The 26,044-nt window shown below is 42.7% G+C and overlaps 1 protein-coding gene across 2 annotated transcripts in view; it reads left to right on the top strand.

Annotated features, from left to right (window-relative positions):
- Positions 1–26,044, top strand: part of furinb (furin (paired basic amino acid cleaving enzyme) b) — a 92,161-nt gene that overhangs the window by 6,476 nt on the left and 59,641 nt on the right. For both annotated transcript variants that reach the window (XM_080002081.1, XM_080002082.1), the window contains one exon: positions 1,049–1,347. In XM_080002081.1, the coding sequence (XP_079858207.1) occupies positions 1,171–1,347 (177 nt within the window). In that variant the 5' untranslated portion in view covers positions 1,049–1,170. The remainder of the gene's footprint in view (positions 1–1,048; positions 1,348–26,044) is intronic.

The following is a 26,044-nucleotide window of genomic DNA, read 5'->3' on the forward strand; positions in this document are numbered from 1 at the left end:
AGCCACATTTAGATTATATTTACTCAGATTAACTTTGAAATTATGTTTATTTGTTATGCATCGTTTGAGTTTGGTGTCACTGCTCATTACTCTAGGCATGTTCATGTTCATGTGTTCATCCATGTTGTCTGGCAGAACATCATTTGTTCATTTAGTCATAACCTGAAACTCCCCCGTACTTGAACTCCAAATTTATCACGGTGTTGGTGTTTCAGCTGTTCCTCTGTTCGTATGGAAAGCTGGATAGCGCCCCGTGCTGTCTGGACTCCGAGCATCTGCGATCACCTCTTGACCGTTTCCCCCCAAGGCAAAGAACTTCCACCGACATTGATGCGTTTTGGTTGTACAGAGTTTTTCTAAATGTCACTGCTTTCTGGTGCTTTTTGTGGACAGTGCTGCAGTACCTGCTTGATACTACTTGATACTACCCAGGTCCTACTTATACATGAGAAAAAATGGCGCTAGGCATCAACTTTCTGTCAAAGTATCGGTTCTTGTGACGTCCCTAAACCTCTTAAACACGCATTTCACTCTTTTGTACCCCATTGTACAAAAATACTGAGTAAAAATTATAATTGTATTATTTAGTAATATGTAAGATCAAATGGATGGTAAAAATTGAACTGCAATGTAAATTAGGTTTTGGAATACACTTCCCCCAAGCCAAACCCTCCAAACCTAAGCCTTTGTAGCTACAATGGTTGGAGAAATTCCAAACTTTGGAATTGAAAAATATTGTAATTCCTGCGACTTGTTTAGCAGAATGTAAAATATTACCCCTTGAGTTGCACATTTCTCAGAGACATGATGAGTGGGGAAAAAGATGAGTGAGAATTGACTGATCACTCAGACTTGAACATGACATTTGTCACTATTGATCTTCTATTCATGTGTTGCTTGCAGTGCGGGGGGCTTAACCTCTCTTGGCCAGATCGAGTGTGAGACCCTGTGTGCATTCTATTTATTCCAGTCTGGCTTTGAGTTTTGTGTCTTAATAGGTGGGGTCCGTGCCTATAGCTCATAGCTGCCTCTGTCCTCCTTTCTCTAGGTCAGTGTTCTACTTTGCTGCTGGGAGGTAGAGCGGAGCTCTGCCACGCCTCGCCAGGAAGTGACAGAGTGACAGTAGGACGGACGGAGGGACTGCCCGGTGGGCATACTGCTCTCCTTTTCATGGATGCCGGGGTGGCCCTGCGGCAGTACTGGATGCTACTTGTCCTCCTGACGGCAGCGCTGAAGTGGGCCGGTGCCACAGAGGTCTTCACCAACACTTGGGCGGTTCAGATTGAGGGTGGCTCTGCCGAGGCCGAGCGCATCGCCAGGAAACATGGATTCATCAACCACGGCAATGTAGGTTGTGTGTGCGTGTGCGTGAAAATGCCCTTTCAGGATGGTTGAATTTATAGGTTCCATGTGTTGTTCCAGATGCTGTTCAGTATATCATAGGAGCTGTTGACATGACGCCTGCACACTTGACAGTATGCACACAGCTAAATGTTGTTTGCAAAAGTAGGCTATAGCTTTTTTAGCAATTGCAGCTTAATTGGGGCACCCATTGCTCTCCAGCATGGCTGACTGATGGGCTTTTCTGAGAGGTCGCTGGCGATTGTGTTTTATAGTGTGTTTTGAAGTACAATAAAACTGTTACTCTGAGTTTTAAGTTGCAATATTTTGCTCCTGTCTGAAGGATTTTGCTCCTTTGTTGTACTTTTTCTCGTTGATATGGTTGTTGTTAAAAAGTTTTAGGGCTTAACAGGATGATATCAGAGCAGTGTCTCCCCTAGGATGAAGTTGTTGCAGCGGAGGTGAAGCATGCATGCAAAGCGCACATGCGAGAATTTCGTTGTTGTGCGCTCCCTGCCAGGAGCTTTCTATGTGTCTGCTGGCACCAGAAGGGCTCTTGAGGCCTAAGGGCATACAGTACATTTGGGCACATTAATGAGCAGGGGAAATGTCTGTCTAGCTTACATATGAGGTTTCTCAAGATTTAGGAATGTAAACTTTTATTGAACATAATGAACGTATATTCTTTAAAACAACTATTGCACATTTATTGAATGGAAAGCATATTATATCGACAACCATCCATTTACAGTAAAATCACATAACCCAAATACTACAACAATCCAAAAGGTCTGTGCCTCCAATCCATTTATGTTCTCTATTAGATTATGTGGCCCATTGTACCGTTACATCCCTACTGCTTACTGATGAAATTGTGTATAATTTTCAACAGCAAACATTTTGCAGTGATCTTATTATGGCCAAAAATAGCTAATTGCAGATGTGGAAAGATGTCTCAAATGAGAGAGGAAAATACTGGAGAGAGTTTTGGGGGGTGGGGTGGCATCGTCATTTTTCCATGGCCTGCTACAACATCTTGAATTTTAACACCCTTCTGCAGCTCAGCTTTTCCATGTTTGCGTTCAGCACCTGACGATGAGTTGCTGTTTGGTCTGTCACTCCACTGGAGACCTCGCTCTATTTACATGTATCTCTGAGGAGCCAACAGCTGTCTGGGTTTTATGTCTAGTAAGTCTGCAAAGCAGGTTCCACGTTCTTCCCTCTCCTCCGTCATACAATTTAGAAAAGAAAATAAATGGGGGGTGTTGCAAAATTAATTCAGGCTTATGTCTTCTTTCTTAATATCATCCAGGATGGATGGTAGGCAGATTCATGTTATTATAGAGGAAATTAACAGCTGTCACACAGGCCTACGCCCCCCTGGGGGGAATTACATATGTGTCATTATTTAATAGTCGTCTTTTTCTTCTTCTTCTTCTTTTTTTTTTTTTTTACCCGTGCTGTCAGCATGCTGGGCATATAACACAAAGTATTTGTATGTAATTGCATCTAGGACAGAGTTAGTCTGCAAGTGGAGTTCAACTTCCGCTGTGATAACTCTGTTCTATGGATGACCTATGGGATGACAACAGCTTTTGGTTACATAGAACTACCACCAATCCCCCGCTTTGGAGAACGATCTTACCATGTTTAGGTCTTTTTACAACTAATCACTACCCAAAGAGGGGGAGAATCACTAATGAGACAAATAAACATAGAACCAAACAACAACATGTACATGGAAAAACATAAACATCAGATGACATGTATTGACAAAACAGTGTTAAACATTATTATTAAATTAAACAGAGTTAATTAATTCCAGGAAAACTGGAACAGCGTGGCCTCTTCCTGTCATGGCTATGACAGTAAATGAGGGAGGAAAGGACAGGGATGAAACCTGTGCACACACAAAGGCAAACACACACACACACACACTGTGTGTGTGTGTGTGTGTGTGTGTGTGTGTGTGTGTGTGTGTGTGATATTTGTCCACTAGTGAGTGTACGGGACTTGTCCCAATTAGTTCTGGTGTATGAGTTCAGAATTATATAGTAGCGCCTCCAAGTAGCAGAAATGGCCCCACAGCCTGGAGCACCCTGTCCTGCTGCCACAGAAGACCTCCCAGCCCCCAGAGAAGCCGGAAGCCCACTCAACAGAAATAATGGAGTAAGTGTTGCCCAAGCAACCACCAGGTGCAGGCATTAGACGCAGCAGCAGGCGCAGAACCTGGGCTGCGGATGCGAGGCATGGACCACAGGCCTGGGGTCAGGTCCCAAGCCGGCGGGGCCCCCATGCCCACCAAAGCCCTGCGCAAGGGCGAGGCCCGCCCCAGCGCAACCGGCCAGATGCCAGCAGCATGCCCCGAGTGTGTAGCTGAGTGCTCAGCGCAGGACACGTGAAAGTCAGCCGGCGCCCTCTGGCACCAGATAAATGGGCCACCACCACCCTCAGCACCCACTACAGAGAAGCCACGCAGTGGGAGTGTAACAACAGAACAATACCAGAAATTGTCTTCCGGAGAAAAGGGGAGAAAAGAGGTATTGAGGGTATGACGATGTCGGGACATCGGAGGGGTGAGAGTAGGTGGGGGAGGTGGAGTTGGAGTGAGTAAGGTGATCAAGGACTAGAATTATGGGGAGAACCGCAAGAAAGGAGATAAGTAGGAGCAGACAGAGGGTCTCTCTGAGGCCACTGAAAAGGGGCTAGCAGAGCGGATGTTGCGGTCTATGAGGAGGATCCATTGCTGTTGCAGGGGGAGCAGTGTTCGGCGTGCACTCCTGTTGTCTCCTTAGTTGGTGTCAATGCGCGTTTGCAGTGTGTGACGTGGCCCCACAACGTGTGTGGTCAGGAGGACCTGGTAGGGGCCGTTGAACCTATAGGGTTTGCAGTCTCGGATGAGGACCTAGTCGCCAGGATGAGGAAGTGTAGTTGACGAAGCTCAGGCGGAGCCAGGGCACCTCTCACCTGCTGGGATATAGAGGTAAGTGACAGTGACAGTGCTTTGCAATATGAGAGTAGGTCATCATCCGTAGTCTGTAGCGACACTTTGGATTGGTGCAGGCCGATAGACGGGGGTCTGCCAGAAACCAATTTGTACATGCGCATGTAAAACAACGCTAGTGGTAAAACGTCAGACCATATCTTGCCTGTGGAGGAACAGCACTTAGCGAGTTTGGTTTGTAGAGTGCCATTTTACCGCTTGATGGCGCCACCACTCACAGGGTGGTAGGCGCAATGGAGCTTCATGTCGATGCCTAGGAACTCAGTCAGATTCGCTAGAACTTGTACGATAAAGGCGGAGCCATTATCACTGGAGAGTTTTCGCGGCAGACCCCACCGCGGGATGATTTTGCGGAGGAGTATTTTAGCGACTGTCGCTGAACTTTGATTTTTGGTTGGAAAAGCTTCTACCCATTTAGAGAACATGCACATGCCATACAATTAGATAGCCAATTCTTGACGACCGTTAGGAGTCCGGGGCGTACCAGACCTGGTGTATGCACTTAACCATTTGGTCGCAGCCGGTGTGATCAATGCCATGTGTTGCCTTGATGAATGGCAAGTACATTTGAGCCAGTAGACAAGACCATTTGGACCAATCCAGATATTGTCCTTTATTTGAGCTCCCCTTGAGCGCCATTTTTTTTTCTGTTTTGGTGGAGCCAGATTTAGCATTTCGACAGGCAGTCTTTTGACCTGTGTTCTGACCTAGCATTAAGTATGTTATTTTACTGGTGGCTGCGGTTTGCTTTGCTTGTTCGGACAAAGCTAGTCTTACCAGATTACTAAAAAAAACGTTCTTCCTAATAACCTCTGTGATTTGCTGATTTAGAATCAATTTGAAGGCTTATTGAAATGAATGAAAGAAAATGTGTTATTTTTGCCTCTCTCCCGCTTATTACTTGTTTCCAGGGCAGCGGTGCTTGGGGCGACGAAAGGTTGGAGTTGTCAGCGACATCTGTCATTGATTGAATGCATGACGCCTCGTGGCAGCTTAGCCTTTTGACAGCATGTGACGCTGAACGTCCTGGGCTCCAGGACGATTAGGAGGAACGCTGCCCCATTTCACAGGAGCGGGAATGATTGCACCCCCAACACAGCCCTCCCAAAACCTCAAACTCCAGTCGGTTCCAGATAACCGAAAGGTCTTCTTATCTGTCTCTCATATATAGTTTGGATGAGAAGATGGATTTTTCTAAAAGCTGTGCGTGTTTTTGTTGTTTAGAGGTTTTCAATTTTGAAAACCCGCATCATCTTGTGCCCTCTCAAAAAAACATATCTTTACCTCCTCCAACTGTGCGTTCATGCCTAAACTCTGATCATGCAGTTGGTAGCTGATAAAGCCGTCTTGTATGTGCAAAACAAACCTGTAAGCTATGGAAACTGGATGACATTTTGGTTAAACGCAAAGATGTTGGGGTCAAATGTTCAAAATGGCTGAAACAAACAACTAACAAACTATTGGTATCCAAAAAGAAAAGCAAATAAATTCAACAAACATTACAATATTAATTAATATGCATCATCAAAAAGTACTTAGTCCTTATCTGATTTTCTGCATATTTTGGCACTGACTGTCATTGATGCTCAGCTAAAATCAAACATTAAATGTGAAATGAAGCCTGAGACAACAAAAACAACCAATGCAGCCTGAGAAAGTAAGCCTATTAGGCTGCTTTCACACATGAACTCTGGACAATGTCAGGATAATCAGGTCCGGACATTGTCCAGAGTTGTCCTTTCACACATGTAGCACACAACCGGAGATTGTCCGTGTCAGATGCGTTTACACTTACCTGGAAATACTCAGTTTGGTTTGGGCAATGACGCTGCAAAGTTTTAGCACACACAAGATGGTGGACAAGGCTTATCTTTCTTTGCGTTGATACTCCATGTATTTGGACGTATCCGCATCATAAATGAAAGCGTGAAAAGGAAATATAAAGGAAAGCAGAAAGGAGTATGAAGCAGCTTGACTCCACCCGCAGGAAGGTTAATGACTATCGCATGATAGACGTCATCAACACGTGACACGCCCATTCGCTCTCTGTGAATGCACCAGACAATAACCTGCTCTGTTCACACATACCGCTCAATCGGACATTACGTGATATATAGACTTTTGATACACCACTATTTGCAGAAATAACCGCCAGCCAATGCTTCCTATATAGTAGCTTTTTACCGACTCTCACATTACCGATGGGGAACCACATGCAGAACTGCTTGAACCCTGCTACATTTTGTTGTTTGTTAGCATGAAACTGCTGGTTTCAGGTCCTTCCACAGCATCGTAGTGAAGTTTAGGTCTGGACATCTGGCTTTTACTAAACTCAAATTTGCTTCCTTTTCATCCGTTCGGATCTAGACTAAACCTGTGCCTTCCAGATCGCATGTCTTGCCGCCTTATCGAGCACTCTCCAGATATGGATTTTGTGACATCCTGGACATCTTTTGGTGTGCAAATGACTTCTCTTCACTGCCGTAGTAAAGACCAATATAATAGGATTGGAATTTGGAAGGGCTGGCCCTGAATTGGGCCTGGTTGTAAAGTAAACTTTTCAACAGCCAACCCTAACTCTTATCTTTTAATAGGTTTACGCAATAACTTTTTCCCACCTGGAGATTGGACGTTAAATTGCCTCAAACAAGAGAAGCGGCAAACTTTTTATCTCCGAATCGGCTCTACAGACCGGTAATTTACAACCCACTAAAGATGACAACAAGACGGTGGGGAATTGCTTTTTAACAGCACTGTTGATGTGCGTATTTCAATTTGATTGCAGTTCAGTTTTATTGAGCGAAATCTCAACACTCCTATTAAAAGATATATATGTTGTACATGGGCTTGACTGGGAAATCCTAGTGTGAGAAAGAAAATCTTAATTTAGCATAGACCCTAGTCTGGAATGAGATTATGTGGTGGGGGGGGGGGGGTTAATTCAGTCATTGTTTTATGGAGTGACAAGAATAATGAGCTGTATTTTCGGCATTTATGCCTGAGTTGGTTCTTGGGGAGGAGGATAATCTATAGGCTTTGTGTTGCAGCGCGGCACAGAATGCAGGTACAGAGTGGGTTTTGTGAGGGAACGGGGCTTAGCTAAGCCTCTGTATACAGGGGAATTCCGGTTGAGACAAGGAAACAGCTTAGTCATCCCTCTCCGCCTTGGCGGTTTTCCTCTAGGGAACTCGAGCTGGGGAAGCTGATGCATTATCAGGGAGTAATGGGATTTTCTTTCTTCTTCTTTTTTTTTTTTTTTTTTTAATCACTAATGTGATTATGTGATCACCATGTTAGTGATTATTTGCTGTGCTCTTTTGTTGTTTCCATGTGGTTTCCATGCATCTTTCCTTCTTTCTTTGCTGTTTTGGACACCTACAGGGCTGGATTAAGTTCATCACCTCACAGTTAAACTACTTTTTATCTGAGTGTATTTATGTCACTTTCTGCTGCTGCTGGATAATTTTGTAATGCTGTCTTCTTTTACTATACTGTGTGTGTGTGTGTGTGTGTGTGTGTGTGTGTGTGTGTGTGTGTGTGTGTGTGTGTGTGTGTGTGTGTGTGTGTGTGTGTGTGTGTGTGTGTGTGTGTGTGTGTGTGTGTGTGTGTGTGTGTGTGTGAGTAAGTGATGTGTCCACCGGTGAGTGTACGGGACCTGGTGTATGTGGTTGGTATTACAGTGGTTCCTCGATTTACGACTGCATATACTTACGACTAATCCAAGATACGAGTAGCGATAGTCGCGAAAATTTGTATCGACTTGCGACCGACTGCTCCAAGATACGACCGTGGAAATTTGCAGTTGGCGCGTGGCTGGCCAGTCAGCAGTCAGTCAGCGGGCGACCTACATGGTGTGCGCACGTAGTTCGTGGCTTATCAATATTTTTTTCACATTTACTGTGTTTGTGCTGTATATTTTGTTCATTTTCACCCTTCATGATTTCATAATTTATATGGAAAAAATTACTTCCACATACGACTGTTTTAACATACGACCGTTCTTATAGAACCAATTACAGTCGTAAGTCGAGGTACCACTGTATATCATAGCGCCTTCAAGCAGCGGAAATTGTGTGTGTGTGTGTGTGTGTGTGTGTGTGTGTGTGTGTGTGTGCGTGTGTGCGTGTGTGCGTGTGTGCGTGTGTGCGTGTGTGCGTGTGTGCGTGTGTGCGTGCGTGCGTGCGTGCGTGCGTGCGTGCGTGCGACCAGTAGGTTTAGATACTGTAATGCTAATGCTGACAAAGTGTGTATCAAGTGGGGTATCATATTAAAGGTGCAGTGTGTAGACTTTAGTGGCATCTAGCGGTGAGTTTGTAGATCACAACAGAATACCACTCCCCATGGCATTGCAACATGGCAGCCTCCGGTGACGGTGGCCGCAGAACTCGCAAAAAACACGAAGGTCCCTCTCTAGAGCCAGTGTCTGGTTTGTCTATTCTGGGTTACTGTAGAAACATGGCGGTGCAACCTCCGTGACGCGTACTCACTCCCTATGTAGATAAAAACATGTAATTCTAAGGTTACGTTAACACAACAATTCTTATTTTCATGGGATTATACACAAATAAAAAAAAATACTTGTGAATATTATATTCCATATCTGCCAAATCTGTTCCGTAAATTCTACACACTGCACCTTTAAATATTCTTTGTGGTTTCATAGTTCTTTTGTGGCCTTTTGATGTCATCCCTTATTTAAATAATATAATAATAATAATAGTAATAATAATGTAATCTCTGATAAAATAAAAAAAATTATAATAAAATAATAACATATTAAACAATTATTAATGTTAATTATATGTTAATTGTATATATGTTATTTAATAAACATATATACCATTTTAATACAAATATAATGATAATATTAATACAGTTAATATAATTATTCTTGTAAAAATAATAATAGTTTGTGATTTTTAGCCCTTCCAACAAATTAAGTTGCAGTAAGAGATTTTATTTTGGTTTAATTGATATTCGCTATTAGCAAATAAACTACACAGCAAATATAATTATAATAAAATGTACTGTATACTTTATCTCGCCGCGCTCAACTAAACAGAAAAATTAAAAAATGGATCGTCTTTCCAAAGACAATTTGTCTTTCCTCTCGGCTGCTTCTTCTGCCTTTTATTTGAATTAATTTCATTACTTTTTTTTCCTCGCAGGAGCTGATGACATGATTATTATTATTTTTTTTTTTCTGTGATTGTCTTTGCTTTATGTTGCCATTTTATAGCTAAACGTCTGCCACGGAGGGAGGTTTGAGTTTCTCCATCGCTAAATGAGCAAGTGCTCTTCTTTAAATTGGGATCAAGAAGAGGGTGGGGATGTGGTTGTTAGGCTATTGTTAGGCCTGGCTGGAAGATTAGCTCACCGATCAGTCGCTGATGGCTTTTTTGTATTAATTGAGATGCGGAACTCATAATTCTAATCACTTGTTTTTGCACTTCTTAATTTAAATGCGAAAAAAACTGGTGTGTTTTGCTTTTCTGCCTTATTCGTAAAAAAAAACTCCATTATCTGATCAGATTGAGAAAGTACTAGCCTGGGAACCAGACGAATCTGGGAGCTTGTGTTTCTGGCGACTCTCCCTTTAAAACCGATTTCCACCTGACCATGCCAGGGTAGAGCCATTCACAACTGTTCATCTAATATGGGGCGGGTTTGATACGACGACGATCCAGAGGAGAGCCCGGCGTGGGCCTATCCAGAATAATACACTTTTGCGAATTGGTCTGGTGATCCCAGGCTAGAAAAGTACAACAACTCTTCTAATTCTATGATTTTCTTATCTTTGATTTGAAATGGCTTTAAACTGTACCAGCTACAAATTTGTATCTTCTTAGAAATTGACTTATGTCCTTTTTATTATATTTTTGTTATCTGCATACAGCCACAGAAAGATATAGTCGGAGCATGTTTCATGTCATTTGTCAAGAAAGTTCTCAACATATATATTTTTTTAAATTACAATCATTAATATACTTATGATGGCTAAATATTCTTGAGTGCTTCAACCATAATGAATATAAAATCATTTTGTTTTACAGTTGTATTTATCAGACCTGACTTCAAACTCCACCCAACTATAGCGATCAGTATCTGAAGGTTGTCCCTAAATGATTTGCCCATTAAGATTTAATTAAATTGTTGTTTGTGAATCACAGGCCCGTGGTTCGTGGTACATGACTCAGTAAATTGATCCCTATTTGACTTAAAAATTAAATTCAAATGATCTATATACTGTAAGTTGCCTGGTGGCTTAGTGAAACCATCATAAGAGCCCTTTGATTTATTCTCAATTATTTCATTATTGCCTGTATTAGGATTTACATTTTGTAAAAAAAAGGGCTCACATAGTGAATTCACCACTCCAAATTTTGGGGAAAAACCACCTTTCATTCTTTATTATTTTTAAAGAACCTCTAGAAGAATACTTCCCCTCATATGAGCCGTTGGACACTTCTCTTTCAGATTTTGTTCTCTACTATTTCCTAGGAGAGCCTCACCACCTGCCGCCATACCTTAATATTGATTTGATATACAAATTTAATGTAATAATAATTAGTTGGGTAAAATTAATAAGCGGAAAATATATCTGTGCAGAAAATATCTGATCTTCCGTTGTGTTGGACGTATAGTGTACATTCCGTTATCTTTTCATCTTCATCGCCGTCCTGCTTTTGTGTGTGTGGGAGTTGCAGGCCATCGATGAGGAATATAAGTTTCGCTTGTTTCGAATATAACTTGTTTTGCGGTTGGCGAGGCAAGTTCATTGTTTTCCGTGAGGAGGGGCAGGCTCTGTGGGTGTTGACAGACTCATTTTCTCTACAGAGATGTCTGTGGCCCATCCAGTTTTTTATTTCTCTCTCTCTCTCTCTCTCTCTCTCTCTCTCTCTCTCTCTCTCTCTCTCTCTCTCCGTCTCTCTCTCTCTCTGTCTGTCTGTGTCCTTCCTTTCCTTTCTCATATGTGTGTGTAAGTATATCACATGCTCATTGTTCATCATTCAGTCTTCAGTCACTATTCAGTCTTCTTTGCATTCCAATACTCAATGCATGCCGTGCACGTGCGTGTGATCTATGTTTTCAAATGAATTGAGCTTTTTTCCTCTCTGTCATTTTTATACAGAATTTGCAAAAATGGCTGTTGTGGCGGGCCTCTTCCTGCTTTGTGATGTATTGTCTGAACCCTTTAAGAAAAACAAGGTATAGAGCTGTGGTTAAGCTGCTGAACCCAGAACCCCCCCACCCCAAAAAAAACCCCACAATTAGCCCGTCCCCAAGTGCAATATATAACTGCTGCTAATGCAAGTACAATAACTTGGTGGTTGAGCCGGTGTGTGTATTTGTGGGGCGGGGGCTGTGCCCTTGGGGGGGTGCCTGCATCTGGCTCCCGTGTGTTGATCTGGGGTGTGGTTGTGGGTTTGGGGCTCGGGCTGGGGGCTGCCGTCGTCTGTTCTGTGGTCTGCATCTGTGGGCCGCCAGGGTGCTGGTCAGGGACCTGCTGGGGGATCTGATCTGGGGTGGGGTCTACGTGGCCACTGCCTGCTGCACTGCTGCGTTGATCTGGTTGTGCGTCGCCTATCTCTACCAGTGCTGTAACTCAAACTCAGTACATACACCGTACAATAGGCCTAGTGTTTGCAGGCCGTGTGGGGTGCGAGCTAAGTGGGTAGGGAATGTGGCAGGTGGCTGTGCTCCTGCCTTGGCGTGCTTCACTACTGTGCTGCAATTTTAATACCACTCATACTAGCTTAGAACACATACACACCCACACAAATCTTACTCCAAACAACGCACCTCCAGGCAAGGGTCTGTGGGGCAGGAGATGTATCCGTGACTTGAGATCGATATGTTTGGATGGCTCGCAGCCCCCACACCCTACAATTTTAACTGCATACACAAACAGCACACATTGAGCACTGGGGTTTCCGGGATGGCGGGGCTCTGGTGGGTGGCTGGGGGGGTGTTGTTGGCCGGGTGGGCCCCCTGCCGGCTGTGTCTGGGCCCTGTCGGACCTGCACCTGAAGCTGGATGGTTTCTGGCCTGCTGAGACCCGGTGGTGCTGCGGAGAGCGCTGCCGGGTGCTTTCCAGGGCCCCTTTGTGGCTGCTCACCGTCGTGGATGTGGGTTGTCATGCAGGATGTGGTCTTACTCCCGCTGCGCGGCTTCTCTGCGGCAGGTGCCCCATGTGCCAGTGGTCGACATATCTGGCACCATGCCCCGCACCATGCGCACTCGGCTACGTGAGTGAGCGCTCAGGGCTTATGGCAGAGTGGGGCATCTCGCTAGTATGGCAGGGCCTCGCCTGTGGTCCGTGCCTGATCCCCGCGGCCCGGGTCCTGCCCTTGCCTGTGGGTGTTTCTCATGCTTGTGGGTGCTTCTCATGCCTGTGGTGGGTTGGATGTGTGCCCCTCAGGGGTGCAGGGTCACTTTGTGCTCTCTGGGACTGGTTGTGCACGTTAGAGTAATGCGTGGGTGTTGCTCCACGGGTTACTGGCTTCTCTGTGGGTTGGGGGGTTGTTCTCTAGCTGTGAGGCATTTTGCTGGGAGCCTTTTGAGGTTGTCGGATGTCTACAATATCATTCTGACCCCATACACCCGAACTAATTGGGACATGTCCCATACATTCACCGGTGGACACACACAGACACACACACACACACACACTATCAGCATCTTCCTCGAACACGCCACCGACCACCCTCCTGATTACATCCTTCTCCCTTTCTTTCCTTTACTGCTATAGCTACCACAGGAAGAGGCCATGTGCCGTTATTGCTGTTCCAATTTCCGTCGCCATAATTAATCTTATTTTTTCAAATAAATGTACTGATGTTTCTATGTTTATGTTTTATCAAGTACATATTGTTGTTTGTCTCCATGTTCATCTGTCTCACCTGTGGTGATTCTCATTCCCGCTCTTGGAGAAATATTGATGATTAGTTGTTCATAGATCAAAACATTGTAAGATCGTTCTCCAAAGAGGGGGATTGGTGGCATTGTATAATAAAAAAGCTGTGTCCTTGTCATCTCATAGGTCGTCCACAGAACAGAGCACAGTTTTTGGTTATAGAGAAACACCACCAACCTCCCTCTTTGAGAACTATTTATCATGTTTGGGTCTATAAACAACTGATCACTACTCCAAGAGGGGGAGAATCACCACGGGTGAGACAAATAAACATAGAAACAAACAACATTAAGATAAAAACATAAACATTAGACGACAACATTTATTGAAAAACAGTTCATTAGGTCCAGGAAAACTGGAACTACAACTGGTCACGTGGCCTCTTCCTGTCATAGTTATGGCAGTAAATGAGGGAGGAAAGGAGAGGAATGCAACCAGGTCTTGATGATTAATAAAGAGTGGCATTGCAGGTTGAGGATTTGAACTCCACTTGCACTTGCAACTCTGGCTTGGATGCAATGCCATACAAATACACTATGTTGTATGCCAAGCCGACTGGCAGCAGATGAAAAAATATATAATAAAGCAAGTGCAACTGTCAATTTTTATGGTATATTATCTGACTGACTATTTATTATATATTTTATATATATATGTGTGTGTGTGTGTGTGTGTGTGTGTGCGCGTATACATGACTATTTTATGGTATTTTATCTGACTATAACTATAATATTTTTATAGAAATATTGTTTATTCTGCTAAGTAGAAGAAGAATCTTTAATCGTCACACAGCACGCCACAACAACACATGCATTCATGCAAATGCACACACGGGCTTCGGATGGTGGCCGGTGAAATGGCTCCTCTGCATTTAACCCGTCCTGGCTTTTCCTTCCTCCGGCGGGGGCAGCCAGGAGCAGTGGGCAGCATTAAATGACGCGCCCGGGGTTCTGGTTCCATATGTCCATCGCTGGTCAGACGATGATGTGTGCATGTTTTTGGTCGGGGTCCTTGCTGTTGTTACATGGAGGAAACCCCATGTGAGCACAGGGAGAACATGCAAACTCCACACAGAAAGGCCCCTAATTGGGAGATAACCCGCCGGAGCATGATTCCAACGGCGCCCCAGGCGGGACTTGAACCCAGGACCTTCTTGCTGTGAGACAGCAGTGCAATGCAGTGCAATGGGGCATGGTGGCACAGTGCATTGCACTGCATGTAAGTACTACATTTTGTTGTGTTTCAACTTGTAACGACAATAAAGCATCTGTCTATATTCGGTTTCATCGGCGCATATGCTGATTACAACAGAGAATATACAATCAGCCGTTTTTTTTCAAAGACCAACGTTTCAAGCCTTCACGGCCAAAATCTACAAACCCATGGGTGGATTGATAAAATGGATTCCAATGCATTTTCTACTCCTTGGTCTACTGAACAGTTACTGCTTGGTTCACACCCATAACCCATATTTTTTTCATTTTACTCTCTCTCGCTCTCGCTCTCACTCTCTCTCTCCAGCACGTTTCTTGCATTGCTTGATATTCATAACTTCCCACTTCTACACACTCATAACCCACACTAGATCATTCTGCTGCACACAAAGACTGCGCTCCCTGTGCGTGCGATTCCAGCTGCTTTTTTGTTTTTCTCTCAAAGGATTTTTACAAACAGAGTCCCACTTGTGCCACTAACAAATCTCATCAGGGAAGTTAATAGAAGTGAGAATGTGTTACCGTTTGGGTTTTAAATTTTGAAAGGCCACTATTGATTTTCATGACCCTCTTTGCTTAATCACACCAGCTTATTAGCCTTGGTCATTTTTTTAGAACGGTTTTATACAGATTTTCGAATGTTTAGTTTTGTTTTCTTAATTTTCTTTTCACATTTGAAGTCTTCCTGTTATTCCCTTTCTTGCTTTTCATGTTGTGCTGGGCATCTGTACAACTAGGTGTGTGTGTGTGTGTGTGTGTGTGTGTGTGTGTGTGTGTGTGTGTGCTCTTCTGACTAGATATCTAAAGATTTTGCTGTAGCCCTTTTTCTCCTGCTCACAGCCATACACCAAGATCTGGTGATTCACAACCTCCTGGCACTCCAAGCCAGGGAGAATTCTGGGATGGGGTTGCCATGGAGAAAATTGACTGTGTATGATTTTTTTGCAGAGTGAATCCAATTTGGGGGACCAGGGTTTGCCAGCTTTAAAAGACCCCACAGTATTCTTTGCGGAGTGTAAAAATTGTGACTTAGCATTGTAGAAATGTGTGTGTGTGTGTGTGTGTGTGTGTGTGTGTGTGTGTGTGTGTGTGTGTGTGTGTGTGTGTGTGTGTGTGTGTGTGTGTATTCTGTATACCGTATGTACACACACACCTGGACAAGTTTAGGCTTGGAGAAAGTCAAAGGATGCATTCAACCCACTATATCACTTGCTCACTGTTCGACATGGTGGTGGATCCGTAAAAGTATGGGCAGCTATCTCTGGGGTATTGGGTCCAATAATTGCTTGTTTAACAGCCATTTTACAGTACTAGGTGCACCATAAGGTACAAACATTGTTCTTGCATGGTGCTCCCGTATTTGAGGAAGATAATGCCCCCGATTTAAATGGCTAAACAAATTGAACAATGGTTTTGTATAACCCTATGGATGCTGTCACTCCTGCAAGGGTCTCCCCTAGCAGGAGTAGATTGAAGTAGATTTTCACCACCTTCATCCCCCAAAGAACTGCAGGCTTTTCCTCTTGAAGGATGGTGCCAATATCCCTCTAAACACATTTCAGCACTTCCAAGAAGGATTCAAAATGCTCTGAAAACAATTGGTGGCCCACTCCTCGTTAGGTCTTTGATCGTAATATCAGTGTATATTGGGTGGCATGGTGGCTCAGTGGTTGGCACTGTTGCTTCACAGCAAAAAGGCCCTGGTTCGAACCCCGGCCAAACCAGGTCCTTTCTGTGTGGAGTTTGCAGGTTCTCCCCATGTTTGCGTCGGTTTCCTTCAGCTACTCCCACCATCAAAGACATGTATGTTAGGGGATTAATTCTCCTGTCGGTGCCCCTGACCAAGGCACTGGTGGCTCCTAATGGATGGTAAAATTTAAAATTGACAAACGCATGGGTGGATTTATGGGATGGGTGGGTCAATTGTAGAGGACTAATGTCATTTTCACTGTATGCTGAGAGATGACCATTAAGAATCTAATATATACCTGTACATAGTATGTGCACACAAATGTCAAGACATTCATTAGCTTTCCTTCTTAAAAACTGAAAGTTTGCTTGAATGACTTTGAATCTGCTCTATCTCTTGATGGAAAAGCTTTTTTCTTCTCATGCAATGTTCTTTTAATGTCCTTTATTATCCAGGGCATATTGAAGACTCACTCTTTCCGATTGTCCTTATAATAGTATCCTCACAGAAATATGTACAGCCAGCCACTAACTTGAGGGTGGCATTCTGGTCTTGTCTTTTCAGGGTCTTGCACTCATCACCTTCCGCTTGTTGACATTTTTGTAAAGTAGTTCTTGCCCCTATAACTTAATGGGATGGAATGAGCTGAATAGTGTTGGGATCTGATGTGCTTAGTGAATTGTTGTTACCATCACTCGTTCTCCCTTCCTCTTGTTGTCCAAACTTGTCCAAACATTTGTAGAAACATGGACCTACTGTAACAACAGTTCCACATCTGCAGAGCAATATATCTCATGGAGAACAGCTGCTCTACTTCAAGCTTTGTTTTCACTACTGTAGTTTGCAAACACAATGTTTTCTGCTCTAAACAGAAGTTTCTGTCCAGTTGGTACGGTTGAAGTTCACCATCTGCCATTGTATGAGCTAGGTTCATCTAGGGCTTCATGTAGTTTATTCCAAAAGGTATCTAATATGTCCATAAATGCTTTTATGCTCTCCTTAGCTACACCCTACAACAAGGTATATTCATGAAATTGAGTAATACAATCTGAAATTATATGGAGGAATATAATTGTATGTTCCTGTCCCACTTTTGACATATTGCCTAAAATTCACAAGTTTTCAGGCACCTGTACCTGACAAGCCCACTCTTGCAGGTATACAATCTGCCACAGAAGGGATCTCACAATTTACTGACTTCCACATTCTTTCCTGCCCTATTTTTGAGGGGCAGAAGAACTGATTTTCTGACAAAACCCAAGAGGAAGAAGAATGTGGATGAACTGGATATACTGTGTGTGGTGTGGATGTTTGCTCATGGATCTTCCCCATAGTGAAGGTGACTGTAAGTGGTGGACAATTTTTCATCTTTTTAGACAATTTAAAAATTGTTTTGAGTGTGTGTTAACGGACAGGGGTCATGATAACAAAGAATTACTTAACATTGGAAAAAGGGTTTGGAATACATTTTCTGGATTGGTGAGTTGTGTACTCTGACATATGCAAATTTATTTATGGGCAAATATGAGGAATGGTTTGTATACAGCGATCCTACACATTCTTGATTTGTTTATCACTAAGAGTGAGGGTTTACAAACCTCTTTTTTCACAGAAACATTTATTTACTTTTCACTAGTTGAGTGATCAGTGTGTCTCGAAATGCTATGATACACACGTTACTATCACGACTATGACTGTGTGGTTAATGCCCATTGCAGTAACATATGATGGTCTTCTGACTACCAAAATGTCTGATTACTCTCATCTCACGAGTGCTAAAAGCATCTATTAATAACCACGCCACATTTAATCTGTGGAGGAAGATTAGGGAACATGTAGGGAAGGTTTTCAACATATTCCCAGGTTTTCCTGTTAACGCGCTAGAGACACCAGAGACTCTTGTTAAGGCAGATGGGTGAGCATCCACTGAAAATGTCTTGTTCTCTCCTTCAGGGAACCTACCATGCCAAGGTTATATACAATTTTTAAAGCTACATTTGAGGGAGATAATTTTTTTCACCACCCCATACCTCACACACCCCTCATACAATATTTTGGCCAAAGGGCCAAATAACCTGCGGAACAAGGTGGGTTCTGCTATTTCAAAAGGGAATTTTTTTTTATTTTTATTTTTTTATAAATTTATTATTATTATTTTTTAACCTGTGCTGTCAGCATGCTGGCCATACAACACAGAGTATTGTATATATATGTATACCATTGCATCTAGGACAGAGTTAGTCTGCAAGTGGAGTTCAAGTTCTCAACATAAATGCAACTCTTTATTAATTCTTAAATCATCATGAACTGCTGCAATAACTCTGTCCTGTGGACGACCTGTAGGATGACAAGAGCACCGCTTTTGGTTATAGAGAACCACCACCAACCCCCCTCTTTGGAGAACTATTTATCATGTTTGGGTCTATAACAACTGATCACTACTCCAAGAGGGGGAGAATCACCACGTGTGAGACAAATAAACATAGAAGCAAACAACATTTACACAAAAACATAAACACTGGACGACAACATGTATTGAAACAGTTAATAAGGTCCAGGAAAATTGGAACTACAACTGGTCACGTGGCCTCCTCTTCATAGTTATGGCAGCAAATAAGGGAGGAAAGGAGAGGAATGCAACCAGGAGGGTGCTGGGGTGCACTCGAAGCAGGTGTGTGCGTGTGCGTGTGCGTGTGCGTGTGCGTGTGCGTGTGTGTGTGCGTGTGTGTGTGTAAGATGTCCACTGGTGAGTGTACATGACATATCCCCATTGGTACTGGTGTAGAATGTCGGTATTTTAATGCGGCGCCTTCAAGCACAGAAAGAGCCCCGAAGACCCTGGACTCCGCAGCCCTGTAGACACCCTACGGCTGCAGGAAAGCCCCGAGCACCCTGCCCTGGCGCCACAGAAGACCCCCGGGCCAGAGGGCTGTGGAGCAACCCCCGGCTGAATCCCGGCCCCACGGCGACAGACCAACACCCCGCCCCACAGGCGAGCCAGCAGGACCCCCATGCCCACCCACGCCGCACAAGGGGGAGGCCGGCCCCACTGGGCTTGACCAGATGCCCCACCCGGCAAAAGGGAAAGGGAAATTATTAGCGTCATAGGGTTCAAGGCATTTTAGTACATTGACTGTGACATATGTGACTAAAGCTGCTTTCACACATGCACTCAGGACAATGTCCTGATAATCAGGTCCGGACATTGTCAGGAGTTACCCTTTCACGCATGTAGCGCACAACCATTGATTGTCCATGTCAGGTGCGTTTACACTACCTGAAAATACTCTCTACTCACACTGAGGAGTTTAAGCACACCCAAGATGTCAGACAAGGCTACCGACTTATCTTTTATGGCGTTGATCTTCCATGTATTTGGACTTAATATAAATGAAAGAGTGGAAAGTAATATAAAGTAAAGCAGAAAGGAGTATGAAGCAGCTACGCTCCATTCGCGAAGATCCGCACGAAGGTAAATGACTCGCGTATGATAGAGACGTCATCAACACGCGACATGCCCAGACATTCGCTGTGAATGCTCTCGACAATTTCCTGCTCTGTTCACACATACCGCTCAATCGAACATTACGCAGACTTTGTACGAGGGTGCTGGCTGGACAAAGTCTGGGTAATGTCCGGTCAAAATGAGTCGGACATTTGCATTCACACATACAGCTCCCCCTGGTAATGATAATTTAGATAATAGCTAGATAGATAAACCAGATAATTTCAGGGTTGCAATGCATGCTTGAAAGCAGATTAAGATTTCTCAGGTAATGAGCTGTTCACCTGAGGCTGGAGGGGATGGAGAGAAAAAAGTGTTACAGCATATGTACAGTTTCATTTGTTATGTACAATTTTGTCATTTCGAGTACACTGGGTTATTGCATGTTGCCATTTCTCATTTGGAAATGTCATATTTTAATTTTTTCGTACAATAATAAAGCCAATAAAGCTCTAACTAATTATGTTACATGTCTAACTGCATAAGCCGATATAGTGGTGCCCGGATCTGTTGGTCATTGCTGATGATGGGTTTTGGTTTTGGTTGGTCTGTCCGAAATGTCCACGAGCAAGTCAAAATTTGCAGTGTCAAATTATATAATCAGAGAATGGAATCGCCTCCAAGTTGCATTTCTGCGATGTCAGCAGATCTTATAGGTCCAGTTGAGTGGGGAACTTTCTAAATCATGGAGTCCTGAATCAGCTCAGGAATGAAAAGTAAAGCTGGATTGGTAATACAGAAATATAAAACACATTAATGAAGTAAAAAAATATCAAAACATTTTGGAGGGACACAATACAATACAACATAACACCAACAACTGAGAGAAATGGAACTCGGATTGTAAAATAAAGGCATTACCAAGTCTAAAGACGAACTGCTGATGTGACCCAGACGGAGCAACTGGTCTGGCAGACGCAAAAATCTCAGCAGGCAGAAGGTGTAGATGACAGGGCACAGCGGTCATTGTTGGAGCATAAAATTGACATGTATAGTATGTACGTGTAAATGTATATGCTGTATGCGTATATTTGTGAACATATATTTGATGATAAATCACAGTTGAATTCAGAAACATTCATAATCAGAAATTTTGATACTCAACTATAAACTTGTTTAATGGCATTTATTAATTAAGTAGTTCCATATTGCCCTGTCCATACAATCATCCACTGCCCCTATTTATTATTCAAACACCTGGATTTTTAGCTTACCTAAAAAGCACCACAGCCAAAACACAAGAACTCATCATTGATATTGGATGTAACACAAAATCCACACTGCAGGCAAATACACAAGCGCCACGATTCATTGGAATTCCTAGACATACACATAAGCAATACACTTAAATGGACCACGGATCACATCATTGAGAAAGTAAATTGACTCCTCGTCCTCAGACAAAAAATAAAAATAAAAAAAACAATATCTCCTACTCTGATTTTACAGAGCCATCATTGACAATATTCTCACATCCCCCAGAACAGTCTGGTACAATTACTTTGTACAGTCTGATACGTTTACGTTGTTGCTTTGGTCCACTGTTTATGTGTTATTGTTCTATGCAACGTACCAAAAGAATGAATCTGATTGTCCATATTCTAGCTCAGTAATTTCTCTGTCTTTGTCTTCTCTTGCCATTCGGTATCCACTCTGCCTTCTCTCGAGTGTTTATAGACGTTCACTATATACATAGTGTACCTGATAACTGTACCTCCTCACTCTTTTAAAGACATCTGCGTTTCATGTGCAACACTTCATTACATGGTGCCGACACTGACAGATCTTTTTAGTTGTTTTCCAAAATGTCAGTTAAAGGGATACTACCATGCCAGATACCCCAATAATTGGGTACTTAAAACATTCAAAAATACATTTTGCAACCCGAGCAGGTTTGACATATAAAGGTCAGACTAGTTACACCTACTGCAGTTTCTACTAAGTTTGCAGGCAGGTTTTGTACTGAGGAAGAGGAGGGTGAGACAGGCTGTTTTTGTACCAATGGTAGCAAAGAGTTACTGACAGTTGAGGTGGCCAGGTGAGTCATAGACCAGACAGTATAGATCACACAGAAAGGCCTGATTAAGCTGTATCGGATGGGTCTCAGTTCCTTAGAGATACAGTACAGAGTCAGTCGTGTGTGTGTGTGCTGTCTGATGTAATTCAAGTCTTGTTTTTCTCTTGGGAGGGCTATCTTTGGACAATTCACATTGGTAATCTGGCCATTAATGACTCACTCTGGTCTGTAGAAAGATGCAGCTCGCCTTCTATGACCTTTGTGAGAAAATATGATAATTCACCCACAAGTGCAACCTCATTTGGTTCAAGGATTTATCAAACAACTACCATATTGCACTCAAATATAAGTATCCACTTATAAATACTATTTTTTTTTCAGATATTTTTCTTTCTAGTTTCTAGCATTAATGACCATTGTAGATCATGGTAGTAACGTACCAGCCTATTTCTAGCTGTCTTCTGATATAACGGATTGACTACAGGACAATATTGCCTGTTTTTGAGATTTGACTTCCATTGTACATCTAATTAATATATAACCATAGAGTTTGACATATGGCATTTTCCAATGCCATATGTCCCTGCAGTGTCTGTTCTTTAGCAGAAAATGTCTTGCACAAAACGGATAATTCGCCAGACTTTCCCTTTGTGCAGCTTTCATCTGGGCTATAGTTGACAGATGAATTTGCCTTTCACTAAAAAAACGCGTCCACAATCGAACTTTGTCTGCATGATGTACACCGTAGCACAGCACTGTGGATCCATCGCAGCCAGACTGTCTCCAACCTATTCAAGAACTGAGCCTCATTCATCATGGCTTTGACTTAAAATGACCTTTTAGCATGTTTTAACCGTCTATTCCTTATCATTTCAAAGTCAAGCCAAGGGGTTCACACTGGATCCTCTTTTCGCACAGAAAGGCTCTGCTTGGAACTTAAGACTGAGCCTGGTGACAACCCCCCTCCAGCATCCTGTATTCTAAGCGCCAAAGCAGTTTGTTACTGGAGGATGTGAAGGTTGTATCTTTTTTAAAACCGCGCAGCCTCGCCTCCCCCCCCCCCCAAAATGTTTAGGCTGTCAGCTGGTTTGAGCTGCTTTTCAACTGAAAAGCACTTTGACTTCAGGGACTTTGTGATGCTGTGTACTTTTGAAGTCTTATAGACAGCGCCCAATTTGTATCTAGGATTACAACGTGAGTGTGAAGCGGGGTGGTTCTGGGATTCCAGAACTCACTGTTGATACTTCTGGAGTTGCAGTGGGCCCAATTCAACGAAACATCGGGGAAATACGGTGCCCCCCTGATAACCCCAACCCACTTATAGCCAACCGAGCCATTTGGAGCTGGTTTATGGAGATTTATGATGGCACCATCTCCGTAACTCTCCTTCAGTGTAGGGAGGAGTGTGTGAAGTTGTTTGGCTAGACTGGGCTTCTGTGTAGCCCCCTTATTATCGGCACAAGGGATTTAACACCAGATACGATGTATGCTGTATGATTCCTGTTTAGGCGGGAGAGAAATTTGGTGAGAATGTTCAAGTGGCTCCACTGTGAGCGCTTAAATGTATTAGAGAGAACTACAAATAACTGGTCTTCATTATACTGTAATGTAAACTATAAATGCATTATTTATGTCTACTTTGCATTTAGAGTGTTAGCCATTGTGCGGCTTCTCCCAGCATGCATCTGTTCTCCTTCTGGGCTCCATAAGTATACCTGTAGCAGCTGCAATTTATTCTCCCTTAAATTGATAACCTAATTGTTTTAACTGATGTTTTAACGCTGACCTCTGGTATACATCTACAAATGATTCCCTTTTTGTATTCGATTCCACCGCATCGTTAAAGAGCAACTGTAGCAAGCAGCAAATATCAGTGTGAGTTTTGGGATGGCTGTAGCTGTTGCCTGATGTACAGTCCTGCTGCTTGACTTGGAAAATTACCACTTAAGGGAATATTGCTTCAGCATGGTGGTATTGTCTTCCCCCCAGCGTTGCCTATGCATTGCTTTCTCATTTCTCAGTCGGCGTGTACAATAGTTGATGATGGATGTCCCATTCAATCGTATGTGCACAATTCCACTGCGATGCCGTAGCTGCGATGGCTGCAGCTGTATTGACTTTCCTGTAGGTGTTTGCTGAGAGTAAGAGTAGTATCCCTTTAGCTGTTACCTTGATTCCTTTTCCCCTTTAGTTATTCCCCAGTTTATTTTGACGTGGTTATAATGTTTGCCACCTAGACGGAGATTATACAACAGCCCTTCGGTGAATGACCAGAGCACGGAGAATAAGTATTTAATTTGTTACATAGTAGTTTGATTTGATATAATTATAATGTCAAATTATTGTTCTCCACTGACAGATCTCAACTGCTGTATAATTCCTGTTGTATGGAGAGTTTGAACATTTAAAGTATGGCAAAACATTGAACGATATTTTGGGGACACCATATTCTAGCGAAGCCCTGCCTGGATCTTCTTGACCTCAAGCATTCATTCAGGAAGTATGAGCTAGTCCTGTGACGTAGCTTTGCCGAAAGCGCAGGTTATTTGTCATCATTATGAGGTCTTTCACAGGAGCTTTCATAAAGCACCTCGTAATAGCTGCGCAGCTCTCTCATATCACTGCTGCCGTCTTAAATATTCTCACAAACATAACCCACGCGGAAACATTTTGAGGAATTGCTTTGGGTTTTAAGCAATGTTTTCCTTGTCTAACTTCAAGGTGTCGTGAATTTCCTTGCAACCGTTAATAACAATTTCAAGAAATATCCAAGAACCCTTGTTTCAATAATCATACAGTATTTCCAAGACTACTGTGTACTTACCAATTGCACTATCGTACTGACACTCAAAAACACTCAAACTTTGCTAATATAATCTTATGTTAACGTATATAAAGTGTTTGAGCATTGAAGGTAATTCTGTCCCTGAAGTGTAGCAATGATTATGCAGGTGAAGCAAATTAATGTGTACATTTTAATGTTTACATTTTTATTTTAATGCTTATAATGTTAACATTACAAAAGTATAGATTTAAAAAAAAAATAGCATATAACAAATATAATAATAACAACAATAATAATAATAATAACAATAATAATAATAATAATAATAATAATAATAATAATAAATCATATATTAGCATGTTACTATAACATTTTTATTTTTGAAATATAAAATGAGGAATATAACCGCTTTCCCGATCTAGAGGTCTATGACAGATGACAAAGGAGGGAGGTGACAGTCTATAATGTGCTATTTTAAATTGCTTCCACGTGGCGGCATGTATCGTCTGATAAGAATGCTCTGCCACTCTTTCTGCTTAGTGATGAGTGACCGTTCTATACTTCCCGGTGAGACAACACGGGAAGAAAATGAAGGTCAGTCTGAGACATAAATACGAAAGGGAGCTGATTATAGATTATAGAGAGTTACTAAAATATGGAGGAGTAGGAAGTTAATGTCAACGTTAATGCAACTTCCTCAGCTGGCACATGAATCTACTGGATGGGGACACAAAAAGTTAAGATCTTCATTAAATCATTGATCTATTAAATTACTGTCTTTCCTCAGACTTTTCTCGGCCGTTGCCACCAAAAAGATATGTTTAGTCACATACATTTTATGTACCCTGCTACTATTATGGCAGAACTATAGAACACTTTTCACCATGTCATTACATTAATCTTATTCCAATTAATCCTTTCTTTCACTTAACCTTTATGGAGTGTTGCGGTCATTTGTTAACCTGGTTGTTTCAGGTACTCTGTAAAATGGCATGGCTGTAGTAATAACAGTGTTGTATTTAGATGAAAAAGTTGTAAATGTCATGCCCTTTGCAGGGAAGGAAGTGCCTTAAATAGCTATATGACAAGGCCATACCTGAAGGTTCTAAATGCCATGATAGTATTGGGCCCGCTCTTTTTTTGTGTGGCTGCGGCAGATGGGTTGCCGGTAGATTGGTCACTGCAAGCATATGCATCTTATTAGAAAGTGGCAAGTAGCACCTTGTTAATTTCCTCCAAATTGGTTAGACACTCCCAACATTGGTGGGCAAAGAGACATTTCCTTTATTGAAGTTGTTTCAGGCTGCCTTCCTAAAAAATGTGCATGCAGTTCACATGCTCATCCCATACAGACCCCAGTGCCGACTCAGTAGACACCACGCTCTGATGTTCTTACATCTTCGGGCTTTTGAGGTTCCACGATGGGATGTAATGTTCCGCTCTTCTCAAAGAGGCCCGGTTCAAAGAGTTACCGACCCTTTCTGCCCTTGTAGCGGGGCATGACAGTCTGGTCACACAGCCTTCACAGGCTCTCTACCGGACTCGTCAAGGGAAACAAACAAAGGAAACAT

This window comes from Zeus faber (assembly GCF_960531495.2).
Source record: "Zeus faber genome assembly, chromosome: 6".
Classification (NCBI taxonomy): Eukaryota; Metazoa; Chordata; class Actinopteri; order Zeiformes; family Zeidae; genus Zeus; species Zeus faber.